We start from the raw sequence: 22,172 nt of genomic DNA on the forward strand, positions 1-22,172 counted from the left end.
ATTCACGAAATGGTGAAAAATTAGCGAAACGTGACAATTTGACGCACATTAAAGTCAATGGGCGTATGTTAGTTAATTGTCACCGGCGTCAGAAATTGTGGCTGGTGTCAAAACAACTTTTACTCCGGAGAATTTTCACCTGCGAAAATTTCGTGAATTTATTCGCCAGTGTAGAAACACGGAAATTTACTGTGAATTTGCAACTGGCGACTTTATTTGCCCATCACTATTCATGAGGGATGGGCAGTGGGTGGCACATATGCATCCCAACTCCTGCCAACTATCTATCACCCCACCCATCCTCTTAACTGCACGTTATCCAGATGTGCAAGTTAGGCAGCACCAGCGAGTGCAGGACACAGCAGAGCCCTGTTGCCTAGGGCAGGGCTGCCTTGAGCTCAGTCAGAATTAGGGTTGACACCTTTTTTTGTGTGCGAAAATGGGCAGGGGGCGGACTGGTGATGCGGGAGGATGGACTTGTGACATTGGGGAAGGGCGGGTGACGTCAGGGGCAGGACTGATGATGTCATTCACTTCAATGTATTGTCCAGATTTCCTAATTTGGAAATCCGGACAAGATTTTAAAAACCGGACTGTCTAGGTGAAATCCAGACCCGAGTCAGAATTGTGCTCTGTAGAGATAGGTGCAGAGTGCATCGGACACAAATGCTTTAGAAAGAGAGCTCAAGGGCATTCACTTGTGCCAATTAATGCACTTGCATCCAGGGTCTCTGTAAATGGCCTTCTGGGTGTCAAGGAAATTGAATTATCTGACTATAGGGCTGTCTATGAATGCAAGAGCAAACACAACAGGTGCAAATATGCACACAAACAGGATTTACCAATGCAAAGGATGTACAAACGTACATTTGTAATATCCCTTTAATCCCTGATACACCTCAATATTTACCCTGGTGATAGGCAGGGGCGTAACTATAGAGGAAGCAGACCCTGCGGCTGCAGGGGGGTCCAGGAGGTATAGGGGCCCCACGAGGCCCCAATTTATATACAATTTCAATAAATATTGGAGAAACAAGTCAACCTCTAAACATTTTGGGGGCCTGAAAAATAATTTGCTGTGGGGCCCAGTAATATCTAGTTACGCCACTGGTGATAGGTGGAAAGTCTGTCATAAGTTCGGCCACTAACATCATCACTCCGCCTGACATCATCGATCCACCCATCAACATCATACAGCCCCACCGACTGACATCTGAAGACCCCTCCTGACCAGTAGGTTTTATTTTAAAAGGTAGCAACCCTACACGCAACCAACACCAGGGGGCCTATTTATACTGTGTAATAAGTGGAGTGAAGCATTACCGGTGATCAGCACTTTAGCTTTCAACAGTTATAAAACAAAAGCAAATATCTGATTGGTTGCTATGAACATCACTTTGTACACAGCATGATAAATAGAGCCCCAGGTGTAGTCAGGGTTCCGAAACACAAGCGCAAAATGGTATTGCACCAGATTTACTGGCCACAAATCTTGTACGCCTATTGACGGACCATGATGTGGGGACCCTGGAGTTACCACCAGGTCCAGGGTGATGGGTGGTCGAAGGTTCCACAGTATCATTCATCAGAAGAACCAGGATGGATACATTGGTAGTGATATGGAATTGCAGGAGTGTTTGGGTGCAAGTAGCTTAATGAATTGAGCTGATCACATAGTTCCATGATGCTGTAGCATTTTTCTTTTATGTTGGGTTGTGACATTCTGAAGAAATAGCTCAGAACATTACAGAAGCTAAACGCCCAGTTTTCATTAGCAAAACATTAAATAAATTCCCTGCCTTTTTGTGCCATTTTCTGTGCTTTGAGACTTGATTCTCTTTACCCAGGCACTGCTATATGAAACGATCCTGAACTTTAGTGTACTGTAGGTTATTAGCCAGTGGACGCTGCCAATTAGAGTAAAATTGCTGAGCTGGATACAGTGTTAGTACAAGGCCATAAGAGGCAGTCCCACAAGTCAGTTTGCAATAATGTGGAATCAATCAGCTTGGTTTTTTTTAAGGATTTTTTGTGCTGTGAACGGCAAATAATACTGTATTCTACTAAACTAAACTTTAGCTTGAGCCTAAATTGTTCATTGAACGAGGACGTCCATGGCTCATATGCATAGTCATTAGGCTTAGGCAATTATATCTTGTATAAAAATCATTAAAATTCAGTTTCATACAACTGCAAAATAACCTGAATAACACAACTGCAAACAAAAACATTAACAAATAAGTGAAACAACCAGGAGCAGGGGCGCTGATCATCCTCTCCAGCTCTTTATTTATGATTGCACTTTAATCCGTATTCTGTATATTTAGTTCAATGATTGTGTGGTGGTGTATGTATGTATGTATAACTTTATTTATAAAGCGCTGCAAGGATACGTATTGCTGTACAATCTACAAAATTACATACATGGAGGACAAATACAATAAATATGTGTAAATACACAGTGATTCCATTTCATGTGGTAAGAGAGACAGTAGGAAGGAGGTCCCTGTCCCACAGAGCTTTCAGTCTAAGTGGGAGGATAATATACAGACACAAATTGTAGGGTAAAATGCACAAGGTTAGGGTATTGTCCCTAAGTTCCAGGACTAGACTAGACTATATCTACTATATATATTTCAGTGCTCCAAAAGGTACAATTTTAGTTTTTCGTTGAGAGAGTGCTTCTTACTTAGGAATTTAGGGATGGAATTCCCTAAAGGAGCAGCAAGATAGAAAGGTTTAAGACGAGAGGTGGTAGTGAAAGTGGATAGTGTGAGAAGATGGGGTTTTGAGAGGAGTGGAGGAGACAACCAGGAATGTACATTGAGACAAGTGAGGAAATGTAGTGAGGATCAGAGGAGTAATGAGCTCTGAATGGTAGCATAATGATTTTTTATGCTATAATTTGCTAAATAGCCAGCCATGCTGAAGATTTCACCTTGGACTGAACAGGTTCCCTCTTAGGAGAGAGCAGTAGAATATTGCAGTAGTCTAAATGGGAAAGGATAAAGGTATGAATTAGTGTTTTAGCTGTTACTTGTAAAAAAAAAAGGGTGGATCTTGGCTATATTGGGGAAGAAAAAACATCAGGTTTTGGCAGTAGTATTAATATGATTAGAGAAAGTGATGGACTGGTTGAATATGCAGTGTGCCAAATTAACAAGGTTAATGGTCATGACATTGATAGTAATGGTGAAAGGATGAGAAGGTCTAGGTTTGGGTGGGAAGACTAAGAGCTCAGTTTTAGCTTGTATAAGATTGTGCTGTTGGTTCATCCAGGAGGAGATAGCTAGGAGGTAGTTAGCAATCTGGGTCTGCAAATCAGTGGTTGGTGAAGGGTTGTCTCAATATATCTCAATATATCAGAATGTCACTGGCATATAAGTGATATTTAAGGCCAAATGAAGATCTATGGTCTTCTAAAGAGATAGTGTACATGGAGAACATCAGCTAGCCAAGTACAGAACTCTGAGGCACCCCTATACTAAGTTGAACCAGGGAAGAGGCTTTGTTAGCAGAAGGAGCGGTTAGAAAGGTAGGAAGAGGACCAGGATGCAGCTTGATCTTGGATACTAAGTGAATAGAGAATTTGTATTAGACCAGAATAGTCAACAGTATTAAAAGCAGAAGAAGGAGAATGAGAATAGAGTAATGTCACACAGTACAAGCCTGCGCGGAGCAGCAGTACCAAAGATGCCACACTCCCAGAGGAACTGAACAAGTTCTACGTGTGGTTTGAAGCGCTGAACAAAGAGCATGTGAGGAAAGTCATGCCTCCTCTCACCGACCAAGTCATATGCCTACCCACAGCCAACGTGAGGCAAACCTTAACAAAGGTCAATCCATGAAAGGCTGCCGGACCAGACAACATTCCCGGTCCTGTGCTCAGAAACTGTGCTGATCAGCTGGCAGACATATTTACTGACATATTCAACACATCTCTAGATCTAGCCAGATGATCATCCCCACATGCTTCAAGTCCACCACCATCATTCCAGTGCCAAACTTGCCTGCATGACTACCGCCCTGTTGCACTAACCCCGGTCACCAAGAAATGCTTTGAGAGACTTGTGATGGCACACATCAAGAGCACCCTCCCCCGCTCACTGGACCCACTACAATTTGCATACTGGCCAAACAGGTCAACTGAGGATGCCATATCTTCTGTACTCCACCTCTCACTAACTCATCTGGACAGGAAAGACAGTTATGTGAGAATGCTGTTCATAGACTTTAGCTCAGCATTCAATACCATCATCCCTCAAAAGCTGAGTGGGAAACAGAGCGAGCTAGGATTGAGCAACTCTTTGTGCAACTGGATTTTGGACTCAGAGAGGCCTCAGTCTGTTCGTATCAGTGACAATGTTTCCAGCACCATCAGATTGAGCACAGGAGCTCCTCAAGGATGTGTTCTCAGCCCGTTTTTGTACACATTGCTGACACATGACTGCACAGCTAGACACAGCTCAAACCACATCATCAAGTTTGCCGATGACACAACTGTGGTGGGGCTCATCAGCCACAACGACGAGTCGGCGTACAGAGATGAGGTTCAGCAGCTGGCGATCTGGTGCAGTGAAAACAACCTGTCACTGAATGTGGATAAAACTAAAGAGATGATTGTCGACTTCAGGAGAACTCTCCCTGCTCATACACCACTCAACATCAACGGCTCATGGTAGAGACAGTAAAGAACACCAAATTCCTGGGAGTCCACATCTCAGATGACCTCACCTGGACCACCAACACCGCCTCCATCACCAAAAATGCTCAGCAGTGTCTTCACTTCCTGAGACGACTGAAACGGGCCAGCCTTCCGCCTTCTAGCCTCACAGTGTTCTACAGGGGCACCTAGAGAGCATCCTGACTAGCTTTATCTTTGTCTGGTACAGTAGTGCCAGCGCTGCTGACCAGAAAAGTCTACAGCGGACTGTCAGAGCAGCTGGCAACATCATTGGAGCGGCTCTTCCATCACTGCAGGACAAGCGCTGTGTATGAAAAGCCTCCTGCATTGCATTGGACTCCCCATACCCCTCACAAGGACTGTTCACTCTCCTCCATCTATTGCTGAGATGACAATAAAGTTTAATTTGACTTTGACTTTGAATGTTCTTTGGCCTTAGCAGTCTGGAGATCATTTGCAACTTTACAAAAGGCAGTCTCAGTGGAGTGTGCAGGTCAAAAGCAAGATTGCATAGAGTAGATTATGGGTGCAGAGAAAGTTAGTAATGCGAGAAAAGACAAGATGGTCCAGAAGGAAAGCAGCAGAAAGTGCTGGAGTAACAACAGGGGGGCCTTTTTTATTAATGATGAGGGCATGGGATCAAGTTGTAGGAGGAGAAGCTGTGAAACTTCAGACTCAGGATCAGAGTTGAATAGGGAAAGAGGAAATTTATAAACCGGGTCAGACTGGGGGGCCCAGGGCTCACCTGGACCACTGTCCAGGGCCCCCCCTGACCCCTCCCTACTATGACACGCTGAGCGCACATGCATGAAGGTGCTGCTCGGCGCTCCTGCGTGTAGGCGCGGCTCCTTAGTGAAAGGTGACGCGCGCATGCGCAGATGATGCGGTGCGGCACATGAAAAAAAAAAAACGATCGGGACGGGGGACTGACCCGAAGGGGGCCCATTAAGGGTCAGGGCCCACCGGGTTTTTTCCCGGTATCCCTGCAGGGCCAGTTCGACGCTGTTTAGGAAGGTTTCTGGAGGGCAGGAACATTATTTGTGGATAGAATCGACTTTGCTTTTAAAAAAGTCAATAATACCAACTGATTCAATTGATGAGGGATAAAGAAGTGCTTGGCTTGGATCTATTATCAATATTTATAAGCATACTATAGTACTCTTGCTTAGCCTGGGATGGGGCAGCATTGTGGCAGGCCATAAGAAATGTATAGTTTGGGAGAGGTATGTAGGCAGCTCCCCATCCACCTATCACATGTCCCCTAACTTGCACATCATTTAGATGCCTTAGGGTGTTAGGGACTGAGAGCAGACATGAGATGAAGCTTGTGGGATATTTTGTGTAGACAGAAGGGCTGAATTATGGGCTATAACTTGCCATGGCTGACACTACATATTTGTGGTTTACATAAACAACAATTTTCAATGTTATTTGAATATACTTTTTTTTAAATTATGTTAGACCTGGACCTTTTTTAATGCAGAGATAGTTCTGTGAAGTCACTGAGGAATTATTTAGCATTGCACCAATACCTCAACCCAGATCTACAGAGAAATGCTATTGTGTTAACTTGAATAAACCCTACACCAGAGGGAAAGGAAAGATGGGTGTTCACACAAAAATAAAGTGCATCATGTACCCACTAATACAGAGATTCTGGAGCAACGTCCTCCGGCATATGAATGAGAAACGTGCTCTCCCTAATATTCGCTCCCCAGAGCTACTGTATGTCTTTTGGGAGTAACGTGAGATCTACAGCTCAGGTCCTATGCTAGACTATGCTACCTGCAGCTGTTATATTATGCAAAAAAGACAATCCTAATGTGTTGGAAATCCCTTGACCCCTCTTCTCTACAGCAATGGAGGAAATTGGTGAATAGTGATGGGAGAATTTATTCGCCAGACGCAAATTCCCGCAATTCGATGGTGGCGAATAAATTTGCGAAACCTCCGCGAAAATTCACCAGTGAAAATTCGCCGGTGTCAAAAAAATAGAGCATTTTTGCTGGCAAATTTTCGCCGCGTCCAAAAAACGGTCGCTTGCGTCAAAAAAACGGACACCGGCGTCAAAAATGAGACTTTTCAAAAATGAATTCGCCCATCACTATTGGTGAATGATTCTCTTCCACACCAGAAACTCACATACTTGGTGAGAGGCTGCCCGTAGAAGTTTCAAGCTATATGGGGGACCTGGCTAAATTTGCAAACTATTTGAGGACTCAAAACACTAGCTAGGCACAAAATAGTGTGAATCCCTTACCTCGCTCTATCTTTTCCTTTCTTCTCTCCTTTCTTCTTTCCTCGTTATTATAACTGTTTGTTTTCATGTGATCTTAAAGTATGACCTGTGCTTGTTTTTGTTCAACAGATTATCGCCTATCAGCCTTATGGAAAATCAGTGGATTGGTGGTCCTATGGAGTCTTACTATATGAAATGCTGGCAGGGCAGGTATGTTACATAGTTACATAGTAACAGTTAAATCGGGTTGAAAAAAGACAAATTCCACCAAGTTCAACCCCTCCAAATGAAAACCCAGCATTCATATACACTCCACTACATACTTTCACATAAATTCTATATACCCATACCTATACTAACTATAGAGTTTAGTATCACAATAGCCTTTGATATTATGTCTGTCCAAAAAATCATCCAATCCACTCTTATTACCCATTTTTACTTTCTTTAATGAAAAAGAAACCTAATTCCAATATACTTTAATTTAAAAAATGTGTTCCATTTTTATAAGAAACCTGACTGTATGCAGTGAAATTCTCCCTTCATTTACCGCTGTGGATAGGAATTGTCAGATGGTCCCTAACTGCTCTGCAGGGAAACAATCATACTTATGAACAGCAGGGGGAGCCCTCGTCTTACTTCCCGGCCATGCAGAACTTAAGCAGCTTTGTTTGTTTCCCTGTTTTGATAATTTATGATGATCCCTAAGCAGCTCAGACCACACTGAGCATGTGCAAAGTCTTGGTCTTGCAAAGATATTTACCAAAATTACGAGATGGTGACTCCCTGTGGCCAACTTTGAAAGCATAAATCATTTGGGCTTGCAGTAAGTTCATGTTTATGTTTAGTATACAAAATACAGCATTTCTAACATTATTCTATTTTAGACTTTACTTACCCTTTAAAGCGATCTGCAAGTAGAACAATGAATGCAGCAATTTGATTACTGCCCATGGGCAAATTTGCCCAGTGTTAAGAAATGGTCCCCAGTTTGTGGGTCGGCTTGCTTCTATTTCTGGCAGTGTCTATAGGCTTGCACCTGCCTTGTCTCGCCCCTTTTGTGATGTCAGAGATGGGTTCGTGGGGCGTGGCCTATAAATAGATGCGCCTGCGGGTTTGGGACATGAGTGCATTGGAGGTGGGTGGGTTAGGGTCAGGTCAAAATTATATGGGATTTGGTATTCTTTAATATCACATTTTTGCTAGGGATGTAGCAAATGTTTGAACAATATTTACATATTAAAAAATGTAGTTAATCTGTAAAAAAAAATTACATCCGGTTTTCCAGAATTTTAAACTCACATCACATTTACTTTCGCTAAACACTACTACTGAATCCAAAATCCCCAGCTGAATCCTGTGCATTCCTACATTTTGCTCTACAATACCCCCATCAGCTCTTAGGGATGTGGTTGCCCTAACTCTATGACATCAATCACAATATTACAGGAAATTTCCCTTTATACAGGTTGCAGATCTCTTAGGTAGATCCACTAATAGTGGTAGCTTTTGGGAAAAAACTATTTTAATGTTAAATCACCTAGTGTTGGACTGTAGTGTCTAGGGGCCCCCAAGATCCAGCTCCTAGAAATGTCACCCCTTCTCCCCCCACATCCTGCTTACCTCAATTGGGGGTGAGTGATGGAGTATGCAGTTCCAGCGGGGGGACTCATTGGTTGGATAACTTGAAAGGGCTGACTGGACCCAATAGGAACTTTACACCCTTTATATATATATATATATATATATATATATATATATATATATATATATATATATATATATATATATATATATATATATATATATATATATATATATATATATATATATATATATATATATATATATATAGCTAATCTTAGGGGCAGATTTATCTGGCGAGGGCGAGGTGAATTTTCGAATGAAAAAAATTCAAAGTTCGAGCTATTTTTTGTGTACTTCGACTAGGGAATAGGGATGGGCGAATGTATTCGCCAGGTATTTGCCAGGCGGGAATTTGCAGCAAATTCCCGCGATTCGCCACCAGCAAATAAATCCATGAAAACGTTGTGAAAATTCACCTGCGTCCAAAAAATGGACGCCAGCGTCATAAATGGATTCCGGCGTCAAAAACAAGACGGCGGCGCTGTTTGGCGAATCACTACCAGGGAATAGTCCAAATTCGATTCAAATTTGAAAACATTTAGAAAATTCGAATATTGAAATTTATCATGTATTTTCTTTTTAAAAATTCAACTTATCATCTATGATATATTTTCCTTGAAAATCTTAGTTCATTTTTGATTGTGCTGTCTCTGAATGGGAGAGATACAAAGCTGGATACATGGGAAATTGGTTTGTGCCATGTTCCATTTGTGTTCCTTTGTTTTAAAGCCCCCATTTGATGGAGAAGATGAAGATGAATTATTCCAGTCCATCATGGAGCAAACAGTGTCTTACCCAAAAACTTTGTCCAGAGAAGCTGTCTCCATATGCAAGGGGGTAAAATATTTTTAATTTCTTCTTTTAATTGATGTTATCTCCTAAAATAAATAAAATGCATGCATAGTTGGTTTCCGGTTCAAGCATTGGTTTTCAAATCAAGTTGGAGTACTTTAAGGTTATACAGAAAAAAATCTTAACTTGCAGTCTGGATGGTTTGATTTCATCTGACAGTTGCATTGTGATGACTGTTAGTTTGATCGCAGTTCTACTTCATGACCTTGCAGTTAAACTGACAATAGCAGCCAAGGACATTATTGGGATTATTTATCAAAGGTCAAATGATATGGGCTTTTTATGGCCAAAACTGTCAAATTCGACTAGGGAATTGTCAAAATTCTATTCTAGTTTTTTTAAATATTCAAATTAGATTTTTGAGATTTATCATTCTCTGGCCCTTTAAGAACTCAAATTCGACTATTCGCCACCTAAAACCTGCCGAATTGCTGTTTCAGTCAATGGGAGACCTCCTGGGATCAATTTGGAGCTGTTTGCAGCCTTACTGACATCCCAGAATCAAGTTTTAAAAAATCGAATCAAATTTGATTTGAATCTGATTCGAGTTTTCGGGTCGATCCTATTCGCCCGAGTTCAGAAAATTCGATTTTTTAATACATTTCAATTGGTTGAATTTCGAGTTCATGGGAGTTTATGGAATTTTAAAAAAAACTCCCATGAATTTCTAAATTCAACCCTTGATAAATCTGGCCCTTAGAGTTTTTTTTATACCTCAAATGAACTCGAATGAACTCGAATTAATTCACAACTCGAATGATATCTTATGTAGAAAAAAGCTCAAATGGAAAAAACTCAATGCTGCAAATTCAAGTTGAGAAACCTGAAAACTCTCATTAATCAAGTTTCCAGTGGGAAAAAACTCGAATTGCTTTAAATTTTTGAGTTTTTGGGCAAAACCTTTGAAAAAAACCTCAAACATCTGTTAACATCTTCAAATGGTTCAAGGGGCATCTACCAATGACTCCTACATGACCTTGACAGGTTTTAGATTATTTTTGAATTCAAGCTGTTTCAAGCAGGGTCGGGGTATAATAAATCTCGAGTTTTTTTTAAAAATCTACTCGAGATCTCGAATTTTCATGGAAAACACAACTCGAACCTTAATAAATAACCCCCTATCTGTATGAAGCTCGTGATGTCCTCCTTATCTCCATGAAGGTTTTTCTATGGCTTTTGTAATTTTTTATGCCTGCCCTAAATCTCTTGTTTTAAGGAAGTTTTATTCAACTGAGCTAAATGTCATATTGACACTATATTGATAACGCTCACTTATAATTAAGGAGCAAATATAAAATGGCAGATTCTGGTTAATTCTTCCTGATTGTGATTTTTAAATTTCCTGTTCGTTCACAGTTTTGTTTGAAAGAGGAACTCATTATTCTGTTTATAGTGTTTTTCCCTTGTCTTAGCAATTCCATCTTGAGATAAGCTGAGCACTGGGAAAGGGAAACTGCCAACTCCTGTGTTTCTGTTGTACCTGTCATCCTCAGTATTTTCTTCTTGTTCTCCAAACAGCTGCTGACCAAACACCCTCTGAAGCGTCTCGGCTCTGGCTCGGATGGGGAACGTGATATTCGTGACCATGCCTTCTTCCGCTGGATTGATTGGGAGCGCTTAGAGCTTCTGGAAATTCAGCCTCCTTTCAAACCACACCCTGTGAGTTTTATACACACACTTAGGGGCCGATTCACTAAGCTCGAGTGAAGGATTCGAATGAAAAAAATTCGAATTTCGAAAGTATTTTTTTGGTACTTCGACCATCGAATTGGTTAAATTCGTTCGAATTCGAACGAAATCGAACGAATCGAACGAAAAATCGTTCGACTATTCGACCATTCGATAGTCGAAGTACTTTCCCTTTAAAAAAAACTTCGACCCCCTACTTCGGCAGGTAAAACCTACCGAAGTCAATGTTAGCCTATGGGGAAGGTCCCCATAGGCTTGCCTGTGATTTTTTGATCGAAAGATTTTCCTTAGATCGTTGGATTAAAATCCTTCGAATCGAACGAAAAATCCCTCGATCGATCGATCGCAGGATTAGCGCTAAATCCTTCGACTTCGATATTCGAAGTCGAAGGATTTCAATTCGAGGGTCGAATTTCGAAGTATTTTTAACTTCGAAATTCGACCCTTAATGAATCTGCCCCTAAGTGTTATACACACACACACACAAATATATTTTTATATACTCCTCAAAAAAGCACTAGCCTTGTGCTACCAAAGGAATTAACACATTTTCATAATAAAATGGTGCAGTCAAGGTGCTTAAAACATAGAAGAAAATGTTTATCTAACCAACATTTTTGTCCTCCTTAGGACATTTCTCAGGACACTGTGGGGCAAATTTACTAAAGGGCGAAGTGGCTACCACTAGCGAAAATTCGCCAGTGTGACGTCATTTCGGTACTTCGCCGATTTACTAATGGGCGCTGGCGTAAATTTGCTAGCGAAGTGGACCTACTCTAGCGCTACTTCGCACCCTTATGCCAGACGAAGTTGCACTATGGCGAAGGGACGTAACTACGCTAATTCACTAACTTGCGCATTTTACTGAACGTTACCTCATGCGCCAGACTTGCCTTCGCCACCTCAGACCAGGAAGTGCAATAGAGTAGATAGGGCTTCCTTCAAAAAAAGTTTACATTTTTTCTAAGTCCCAAAAAACGCTGACGTCTTTTACTTTTTTAAGAGTGATAGGCTGAAAAAGATCGTAAATTTTTTTTGGGGTACCCTCCTTCCCCCCTACATTTCCTAACATTCGGCACCTGAACTATACAATGGGCACATGTGTAGGGCAAAATAACAACTCTATTTTATTTTATGAAGCTTTCCCAGGCTTGTGTAGTGTATTTGCCGCTACATATACGTCCATTGTACTTTAACTTGGCGCCGTATGCAAATTAGGCATTGGTAGCGCAATTTTGCTTCTCTTGACGAATTAACGCTAGCGCAACTTCGCTACCTTTCGCTCCCTGAGCCCTGGCGCAACTTCGAAGGTAAGTAAATTTGCCCCTATCCATTCATCTATCCATCTAGTATCTATCTATCTAGTTATATTTTGGGTATATTTAGCAAACATTAGTTAAATAAGACCTGCCCAGTAGTCCGACTACTGAACCAATGGGATTGGTGGTAATTTCAAACAACACTAAACCTAGTGAAACCTCAGACATCATGCCTTGCACTTTAATGTAAATGCACCCTGCCAATTTCAATTTAGTTCTATCTGCCTTTGCTCTAGTGCATCCAAGTAATATTTTCGTAATCTGTTTTCTTTTACAGTGTGGAAAGAGTGGAGAGAACTTTGACAAGTTCTTCACCCGTGCACCCCCTGTTCTTACTCCTCCTGATCAACTTGTATTAGCAGGCATTGACCAGAGTGAATTTGCTGGGTTCACCTTTATTAATCCAGAGTTCATCCATAGCAACCCACACAGCCCAGTGCCCATCTCCTTGGTGTGATCTCTATGGATGCATGACGGGGAGCAAGCATAAATGAGGCTTTGTCTATCAGCCCTCGTCTTTTTTGGCCGGCATGGTAATGGCTTATTAGCACCTTCTGTCTCATTCTTCTTCCTTACCCTGCATCTTGGAAAAGCACTTAGTGTTGTAATGTGCTGTGAGAGGGGACCAGGATGCAATAGTGAATCCATTCCTTCCGGGACCAGACACTGATCTGGCATTTCACTGTTAATAACACTTGTGAAAAGCTGATGAAGTGCGGTTTTCCTTTGGGTTGTCTAGTGTCTCAAAAAATTAAGAAGTCTTTTTTTTTTTTTAAATCGATACCAGGCAGTGAAGTTGGGTCACAAGTCACCTGCAGGAAAACGAGACGAGAGCTGGAAAGAATTTTTTTTTTTTGATTGTCTTTATAACTTTGGGTTGGACTGCGGGACCTGGAATTCAACATCATTCAAGTGCAGTAATACTTGAAGTAGAAATCAGACTGTATTTCATATAGACATTAGATGATATCTGCATTTACTTTCACAATGAATTCCTAACTGGAATGGACAAACACTGCCTGCATCTCCCCGAAAAAATTGCATCTTGCCTCGACATGCATGGCCTATTAAATATCTTTATATGTGTAAAATATATCTAGATGTTATCCTTTACATGTAGAAAACAATACCCTGGATGAATGTATATATACAAATATATATATTATTTAAACCATGTGCATAGAGTGGAAGAAGAATGTTGGAGAATGCTAATAATGAAAAGAACAATGGCTTACATTTTTGGACATCTTTGGAAGTTTAATATTTCACAGCTGTATTTTAACCGGTGATTGCCAACTGCCCAGCACCTAAATTAGGGCCACCAATCAATCTCAGAACAATGTTTGGAATAATTGGTCTCCTTCCAGCTTTATATGGTTATAAGTGAAGATCATTTCTGTAATTTTTGTCATTTCAGTTCAGTTTAAAATGAAAACTATTTAAAAGTTATTTTAGTATATTTTATTAATCAACCTCTTCATTATAATGTAGTCTGGTGCAAAATAAAGTCCCTGTAGATCAGAAAGGTTTAGCCGTTCTTCTTTAAGGGGCCGATTCATGAAGCTCGAGTGAAGGATTCGAATGAAAAAAACTTCGAATTTCGAAGTATTTTTTGGGTACTTCGACCATTGGTTAAATTCGATCGAATTCGATCGAATTCGAACGATTCGAAGTAAAAATCGTTCGACTATTCGACCATTCGATAGTCGAAGTACTGTCTCTTTAAAAAATACTTCTACCACCTACTTCGGTAGATAAAACCTACCGAAGTCAATGTTATAAATGCCTGTGATTTTTTGATCGAAGGATTTTCCTTCGATCGTTGGATTAAAATCCTTTGAATCGTTCGATTCGAAGGATTTAATCGTTCGACTTCGATATTCGAAGTCGAACTATTTTAGTTCCCAGTCGAATATTGAGGGTTAATTAACCCTCGATATTCGACTCTTGATGAATCGGCCCCTAAGTGTCATTTAGTTGTATGTCATCTTTATTAATAACATTTATCTATGACTAATAAGGCAGTAAATGCTGTTATTAATGGACTAACCAAATTTAAAGGGGACCCGTCACCCAAAAAAATTATTCAAAATCCTATTTTATCACATTAGTCAAGCAAAATGAACTTTAATTACACTATATAAATTATTTGAATCTTGCTTCCTTCAGTCTGGGATTTCAAAATTATAACAAGCAGGCAGGAGCCATTTTGTGGACACTGTTATTAAGGCAAGCCTTGTATCATCTCAGAATCTTGTTTGTGCACCAGAATAGGGGGCCCGATGTCCATCCCCATGCCCTGGTTAAGCAATTAAATGGTAAAGAGAACGGGGGAAAGTGGGGAGAGCAGTGACATCTAGGAAGTGCTGAATGGAAAGTGAAAGTAATTGTCTGCCCCGCCTCTATGCCACTGGCATAGAGGAGTGGCAGACAATATTTGATTGACAGCTGAGATTTTTAAATGAGCTTACAACGGCTATGAATGCTTTAATAAAAAATAGAAATTGGATTTCTTGTTTAGTTTGAAAAGAACTTTTATTATACAGATTTTTGTGTCTGGGTGACAGGTCCACTTTAAGAGAGTAAACGAGTAGAGTAGATAAGTAGGCCAAAGCCAAGACATAATGTACATCCAACATCACAGCTTAGGAAATGCTTAATTTATATCTGGGTATAGGAAAAAGATTTATGTCAACAGAGTTTGTTCCATCTGTATTTTGTGGGTGTTGTTCCTAGTATCTAAATCTGGGAATACCTATAAAGGTCTGCTTGTTTGATGAGGTCATCAAAAAACTGTATGTAATTTGTGTGCACTGAGGTGGATGGTATTAAACCAGTGCTCGTTTAGGGGCCTTATTTATCTAAATCCGATTGGACCATATTTATTATTAAAAAAGCACGATTTCATTGGATCGGGGACAAACTCGATAAAATCCCAAATCATACAAGTGTTTTCCACAATTTGCTAGATATTTTCAGGATTTTCCCTGAAAAGCCAGATTTTTTGGGATTCTTGCCCGAAAAGTCCAAAATAGTCAAATTTTTTGGCTAATTCCGGCACAGACCACACAAACCAAAGTGGATAGTGACCTCTCCCATTGAATTATATACAGATGAAGCCAATTGGATTTGTATGTGAAATGCGTCATGGAACCTTTACAGCATATCAATGCACCATTGTTGGTGAACTCTTTAATTAGAAGGGATGCTGTGATGCAATTTTCTGTGTTAAAGAAGAACTAAACCCCCACGATGTTAAGTCCCCACTGTCCCCCTCCCTGCCTCCCCCCTGCACAGTTTAACCCCAGAATTCTGTCCCATCTTGAAATAGCGACCGCACATGCAGAGTGAGCGCAGCGGAGCTCACTGGCACCATCTTCTTCTCTTCTGTAATCTTCATGAAGTGAGCGGCGTAATGATGCATGAGCAGTTGGAGCAATCTTCCGGTTCTCTACAACTGCGCATGTGCTGAAAGAGACTGTAATTGCCGAAGGGGAGGAAGAAGACATGAAGATTACCAAAGAGAAGAAGATGGCCTTGACCTCCACTGCACTCACTCTGCATGTATCAGGCGCTGTGGTAGGTCTGACGAATTAATAGCCTCCCCTATGCCTCTTACTGGAACTCAGAGCCCGAATGGAGACAGGAATAAGTCCAGGTAGAGAGTAACAGAGGTGCCGGTAGTAGGTGTTCAGCAGCACTTGTGTAGAAACCGAGTCGAAGTAGCCGAATAGGGTAAAACGAGGACGTAGTCAAGCCAGGCAAGGTCAGGAAACAGGATCTGCGGTACCGAGGGAGAATCCGAAAGAAGAGTCGATAAACAGGCCAAAATATTCAGGAAACCAATGGATCAGACAGTCAAAAGTTCAGGAACGCTTAGTGTCAAGGCAAGATCACTTCGCAGTGATTTGCAGGCCTCGGCGTCCTTTTACGCGCTGTGCGCATGCGTCAAAAACGGGCGCGCGCCCGCGAACCTTCGTCCGCGCGCGCGACCAACTCGACGCGGACGCGCCGATGCGCGAAAATGACGCGACCTCTCGCGAGGGCAGACATCAGCACCAGAGGACTGACATTGCCCCCCCTCAAGGCGCGGCCTCAGGACGGGCCCAGGCTTAGCAGGATAGCGTTTGTGAAACAGCTTAATAAGCTGAGGAGCATGAACATTGTTTGTTGGTTCCCAAGACCTCTCTTCAGGAGAATACCCCTTCCAATGTATAAGATATTGTAACTGACCTCTGTGGTACCTGGAATCCAGAATTGCACCTACTTCGAATTCCTCGACCCCTTGGATAGACACTGGCACTGGAGGAGAAGAAGAACGACCAGGAAACGTGTTCTTGACAACTGGCTTGAAAAGAGACACATGAAATACTGGATGGATCTTGAAGGATGCCGGTAACTTCAGCTTGAAAGCCACTTTATTTATTTGTTGAGTGATGATAAATGGGCCAAGAAATTTCTGTCCTAACTTCTTGGAAGGGCAGTCTAATTTAACATGCTGAGTGGACAACCATACTTGATCCCCTACCTTAAATTCTGGACCTCCTCTTCTCTTTCTGTCAGCAAAAAACTTGTACGATCTCTGTGACAAAGTCATAGCTTGCTGGATCTTTTGAAGATTACTTGACAAAAAGGCAAGTCGGTCTTGTAGTAAGGGTACTGTTACTTCTCTGGGTAGGTTGGGTAATACCTGAGGATGAAAGCCGTAATTGGCAAAGAAAGGAGTCTCCTTGGTAGAAGAGTGCACAGAGTTATTGTATGAAAATTCAGCAAATGGAAGAAGTTGATACCAATCATCTTGTAGGAAGGAAGTAAAGCAACGAAGATACTGCTCAAGGGTTTGATTTGTTCTTTCTGTTTGCCCGTTAGTTTCAGGGTGAAAAGCTGTGGAAAAAAGAAGTTTAATCTTCAGGGACTGACAAAGTGCTCTCCAGAATTTGGATGTGAATTGAACTCCCCTGTCGGACACGATCTCATCAGGAACTCCATGTAGTCTGATGATTTCTTTAATGAAGACCTCAGCCGTAGAGGCAGCAGAAGGAATACCCGTGAGGGGAATAAAGTGCGCCATCTTGGATAAACGGTCAACCACAACAAAAATTGTATTAAAACCCTGTGAGGGAGGTAATTCCACAATAAAGTCCACTGAAATAGATCCCCAAAACCTGTCAGGGACTGGTAAAGGATGAAGAAGTCCCATGGGTCGTGAACGAGAGAATTTAAAACGAGCACAGGTCTCACAAGAACGGACAAACAACCTACAATCCTTATTCATCCCTGGCCAAAAAAAAAGTCTTTTAGCTAAGTCAATGGTTTTCTTTGTTCCCAAATGCCCGGACAAAGGATGATTATGAACAAATTGAAGAACCTCCACACGAAGTTTCTCAGGAACAAAAATTCTATTCTTGAAGAAGAGAAAACCATCCTTTGGTTCTAGATCTGGGGCGGTATCAGAGGCAGAAGAAGCTTCTTTGACTCTAGACATAAGTTCAGACTGTAACAAAAGGAAGTTTTGTGGTAAGAGGATGGTATGGGTCTGTTCAGGGCATTCACCTTCTTCGGAAAACATACGGGAAAGGGCATCAGCCTTGCCATTCTTGGCTCCTGGTCTGTAAGTAATGTGAAAATTGAAACGAGAAAAGAATAAGGCCCACCTCGCCTGTCGAGGCTTGAGACGTTTGGCTGTACGCAAATATTCCAAATTCTTGTGATCCGAGAAAATTAAAACAGGATGTGCAGCTCCTTCCAACAAATGTCTCCACTCTTCAAAGGCAGCCTTAATTGCGAGGAGTTCCCTATCGGAAACATCATAATTCTTCTCAGAGGATGAAAGTTTCTTGGAAAAAAAAGCTACAGGAAAAAGAGAACCTTGGGATCCAAACCTTTGAGAAAGAATAGCCCCTACCGCGACTTCAGAAGCATCTACTTCAAGGACAAAAGGCAAAGCAGGATCTGCATGTTTAAGAATCTGGGCCGAGACAAATAATTCTTTCAATCTTTGAAAGGCAGACTGAGCTTGAGGAGTCCAGAAAAAATGTCTAGAAGAGCTGGTTAAATCTGTAATGGGGGCAATGATTCTAGAAAAGTCTTTAATAAACTTTCTGTAAAAATTGGCGAAACCCACAAATCTTTGAACTTTTGCGACTGTCAGGCGTTGGCCACTCAAGAATCGTCGCAACCTTCTTCTTGTCCATACATATTCCTTGATCAGAGATGATGAAGCCTAAGAATTCGATGGAAGTTTTATTAAATTCACACTTTTCCAATTTAGCAAAAAGACCATGGGTCCGGAGTCTGTTGAAAACCCTCTTCATATGTTGAATATGCTCTTCTAACGATGCAGAAAAAATAAGTATGTCATCCAAATAGACAATAACAAATTGATCGAGGATGTCTCTAAAAATATCATTGACGAAGTGCTGAAACGTCGCGGGGGCATTGCAGAGACCAAACGGCATGACAAGGTATTCAAAATGCCCATAGCGAGATCTAAAGGCTGTCTTCCACTCATCGCCCTCCCGAATTCTCACCAAATTGTAGGCCCCTCGTAGGTCGAGCTTTGAGAATATCTTTGCACCTCGAAGATTTTGAAATAGTTCATGAACAAGAGGAAGAGGATAACGATTCTTGACAGTTATATGGTTTAACTGCCTATAGTCAATGCATGGACGTAACGAGTGATCCTTCTTCTCTACGAAAAATATGCCAGCCCCAGCTGGCGAAGTTGACGGACGGATGAATCCTTTCTTTAAATTCTCGTCAATATAATTCTTTAATACCAGTAGTTCAGGTTCTGAAAGAGGGTAGATACGTCCGAAGGGAATAGCCGCTCCGGGAAGAAGATCAATCGGGCAATCATAAACCCGATGAGGGGGAAGCTTGTCAGCCCCCTTCTCATCAAAAACGTCTAGGAATTCATGCAAAAAGGAAGGTATTGTCGTTAGACGAACATCACCGGGTGTATATAGGGCTAGGGAAGTATTTTCACAACTCTTAGTGGCTAAATGAGTGACACCAAACTTTGAGTTGAATTGCAGAACACCAGTGCACCAATTTATTGAAGGATTGTGACGTCTCAACCAGGGTAATCCAAAAATAACGGGGAACAAAGGAGAAAAAATGACATTGAATACAATAGACTCTGAATAGTAGGGAGTAATCAAAACATTCAGGGGAATCGTCTCATGTGTCACAGGCCCGGAAGAAAGTGGTGACCCATCGGCTGTTCTTACAGAAAAGGGATCTTGTTTAAGACGAATGGGAATGTCGTGATTCTTAACAAACTCAGAGTCAAGGAAACAGTCACAAGCCCCAGAGTCAATGATGGCAGAAGCTTTAATTCTTCCTTGGAGCCACTGTAGAGAAATGGGAAGAATTAATGGTGAAACTCCCCTAGATGAGGTGTTAACGGACAAAAAAGACAGTCTTGTTTTACCTGAAGGACGAGTGGGACAATCCTTCAAGAAATGGCCAGACAAACCGCAGTATAGACAGAGATTTAATTGGCGTCTACGAAGTCTTTCTTCAGGTGAAATGGCCGATCTTAAAAGACCAATTTGCATGGGCTCACCCGATTCCACAGCAGATGAAGAAGAAGAAAACGAGGGAGCAAAGGAGCCTTGGGAAGGAGCCAGGAAGAAGATCTTTCAGCACGTCTTTCTCTTAGGCGTTGATCCATCTGAATCACCAGATCAATAAGGCCTTCCAGATCAGTAGGCATTGCTACACGAGACAATTCGTCTCTTAAGGCATCAGAGAGACCAATACGGAATTGATGTCTTAAAGCTTTATCATTCCATTCCGTGTCTGCAGCGTACCTCCGGAAGTCTGAGATGTACTCTTCCACGGGTCGTCTTTCTTGACGAAGACAACGAATAGCTGCTTCAGCAGACACGTCACGTCTAGGGTCATCATAGATTTGACCCAATGCCTGGAAAAAAGTACTAGAGTCATTCAGGAGTGGACTTTGACTCTCCATGAGACGATGTGCCCAAGCTTGCGGTTCCCCAGACAGTAGAGAAATAATCACTCCCACCTTGACTTGTTCGGAGGCATAGGTCTGTGGCTTTAAGGAGAAGACCAGGCGGCAGCCATGGAAAAAAGCCCGGAAAAGTTTTCTATCTCCAGCGAATTTTTCAGGTAGCGCCACCTTGGGTTCAGAAAATGCAGGAGCAGAAGCGGTAGGTAGAGCTTGAGATGCGGGAGCTGGAGGAGGGTTGTCAGGAGAAGCAAGATCTTGTAGCTGCAGCTGGATCTGTTGATAACCCCCTTGGAGGTCTCGCACCGCCTTGGTGAGAGAAGTGATTTGCTGCACGAGGGCATCAAATGGCTTAGAGGCTTGATCACCGTCAGACTCCATACTTGGCGAAGTGATACTATCAGGCGCTGTGGTAGGTCTGACGAATTAATAGCCTCCCCTATGCCTCTTACTGGAACTCAGAGCCCGAATGGAGACAGGAATAAGTCCAGGCAGAGAGTAACAGAGGTGCCGGTAGTAGGTGTTCAGCAGCACTTGTGTAGAAACCGAGTCGAAGTAGCCGAATAGGGTAAAACGAGGACGTAGTCAAGCCAGGCAAGGTCAGGAAACAGGATCTGCGGTACCGAGGGAGAATCCGAAAGAAGAGTCGATAAACAGGCCAAAATATTCAGGAAACCAATGGATCAGACAGTCAAAAGTTCAGGAACGCTTAGTGTCAAGGCAAGATCACTTCGCAGTGATTTGCAGGCCTCGGCGTCCTTTTACGCGCTGTGCGCATGCGTCAAAAACGGGCGCGCGCCCGCGAACCTTCGTCCGCGCGCGCGCGACCAACTCGACGCGGACGCGCCGATGCGCGAAAATGACGCGACCTCTCGCGAGGGCAGACATCAGCACCAGAGGACTGACAGCATGTGTGGTCACTATTTCAAGAGGGGACAGAATTCTGTGGTAAGGCTGTACAGGGGGGGGGCAGGGAAGGGGCCAACGGAGGGGGGCCGATGGGGACTTAACATTGTGGGGGTTTAGTTCTCCTTTAAATGGGATAAGTAGGTTAAATGCATTTAGATATTCTGTATTAAACACACAAACCAAAATGGCTTCATCTCAGCAGGTCTGAGATGCAGGATTTTCGGATTCTGACTTTTTCCATCCTCGGGGTATAATAAATCCTGAAAACTTTGAGTTTTTTCTTCCACTAAAAATTTGGATTTTATAGTAAAAAAAACTTGACTCTTTTGAGTTTTTGGCATTTGTATTTTAATAAATAACCCCCTTGGTCTTCACTGGCATGGCATTACTTGCGTCGTATATACCATAATTTGGAAAGCAATAAATGATGTACATGCCGGTTGGTGGCCAAGCAGAAACATTTTTATATGGGCTGTACCTTAGACATGTACTTTCCCAGAGAAAGCAATAGCTATTACTGAATCTACCTGCATTCTGATTTTCATTAATGATTTTCTGTTCACACAAAGATGCCTAGTAAGTTCTATCATTATGAAACATGGAGTGCTTAACCAGATAAAGTAATCCTTGTGGACGTGGCAGGTATGGTGTAAACCCAACCTGTCATTGGTCACAACCTATCAAAGAAAATGTTCCCTGTAGCACAAAGACAAATAATTGTTGCATTAAAAGTGCTTTAATGGCTCCAACTGTAGACAAAAGTCAATGTTTTGGGCTTCGTTGAGTCCTTTGTTAAGTCTCAAGCCCAGCAGCGTAATTAGATATTACTGAGCCCCAAAGAAAACTATTTTTCAG

At 41.9% G+C, this 22,172-nt stretch overlaps 1 protein-coding gene across 2 annotated transcripts in view; it reads left to right on the forward strand.

Moving 5' to 3' along the window:
• Positions 1-13,195, forward strand: part of LOC108696776 (protein kinase C gamma type) — a 157,921-nt gene extending 144,726 nt beyond the window's left edge. For both annotated transcript variants that reach the window (XM_018226413.2, XM_018226412.2), the window contains 4 exons: positions 7,053-7,133; positions 9,300-9,407; positions 10,941-11,081; positions 12,708-13,195. In XM_018226413.2, the coding sequence (XP_018081902.1) occupies positions 7,053-7,133; positions 9,300-9,407; positions 10,941-11,081; positions 12,708-12,887 (510 nt within the window). In that variant the 3' untranslated portion in view covers positions 12,888-13,195. The remainder of the gene's footprint in view (positions 1-7,052; positions 7,134-9,299; positions 9,408-10,940; positions 11,082-12,707) is intronic.
• The last annotated feature ends 8,977 nt before the right edge of the window (positions 13,196-22,172 follow it).

The sequence above is a fragment of the Xenopus laevis genome, chromosome 7L (genome assembly GCF_017654675.1).
Source record: "Xenopus laevis strain J_2021 chromosome 7L, Xenopus_laevis_v10.1, whole genome shotgun sequence".
In the NCBI taxonomy this organism is placed as follows: Eukaryota; Metazoa; Chordata; class Amphibia; order Anura; family Pipidae; genus Xenopus; species Xenopus laevis.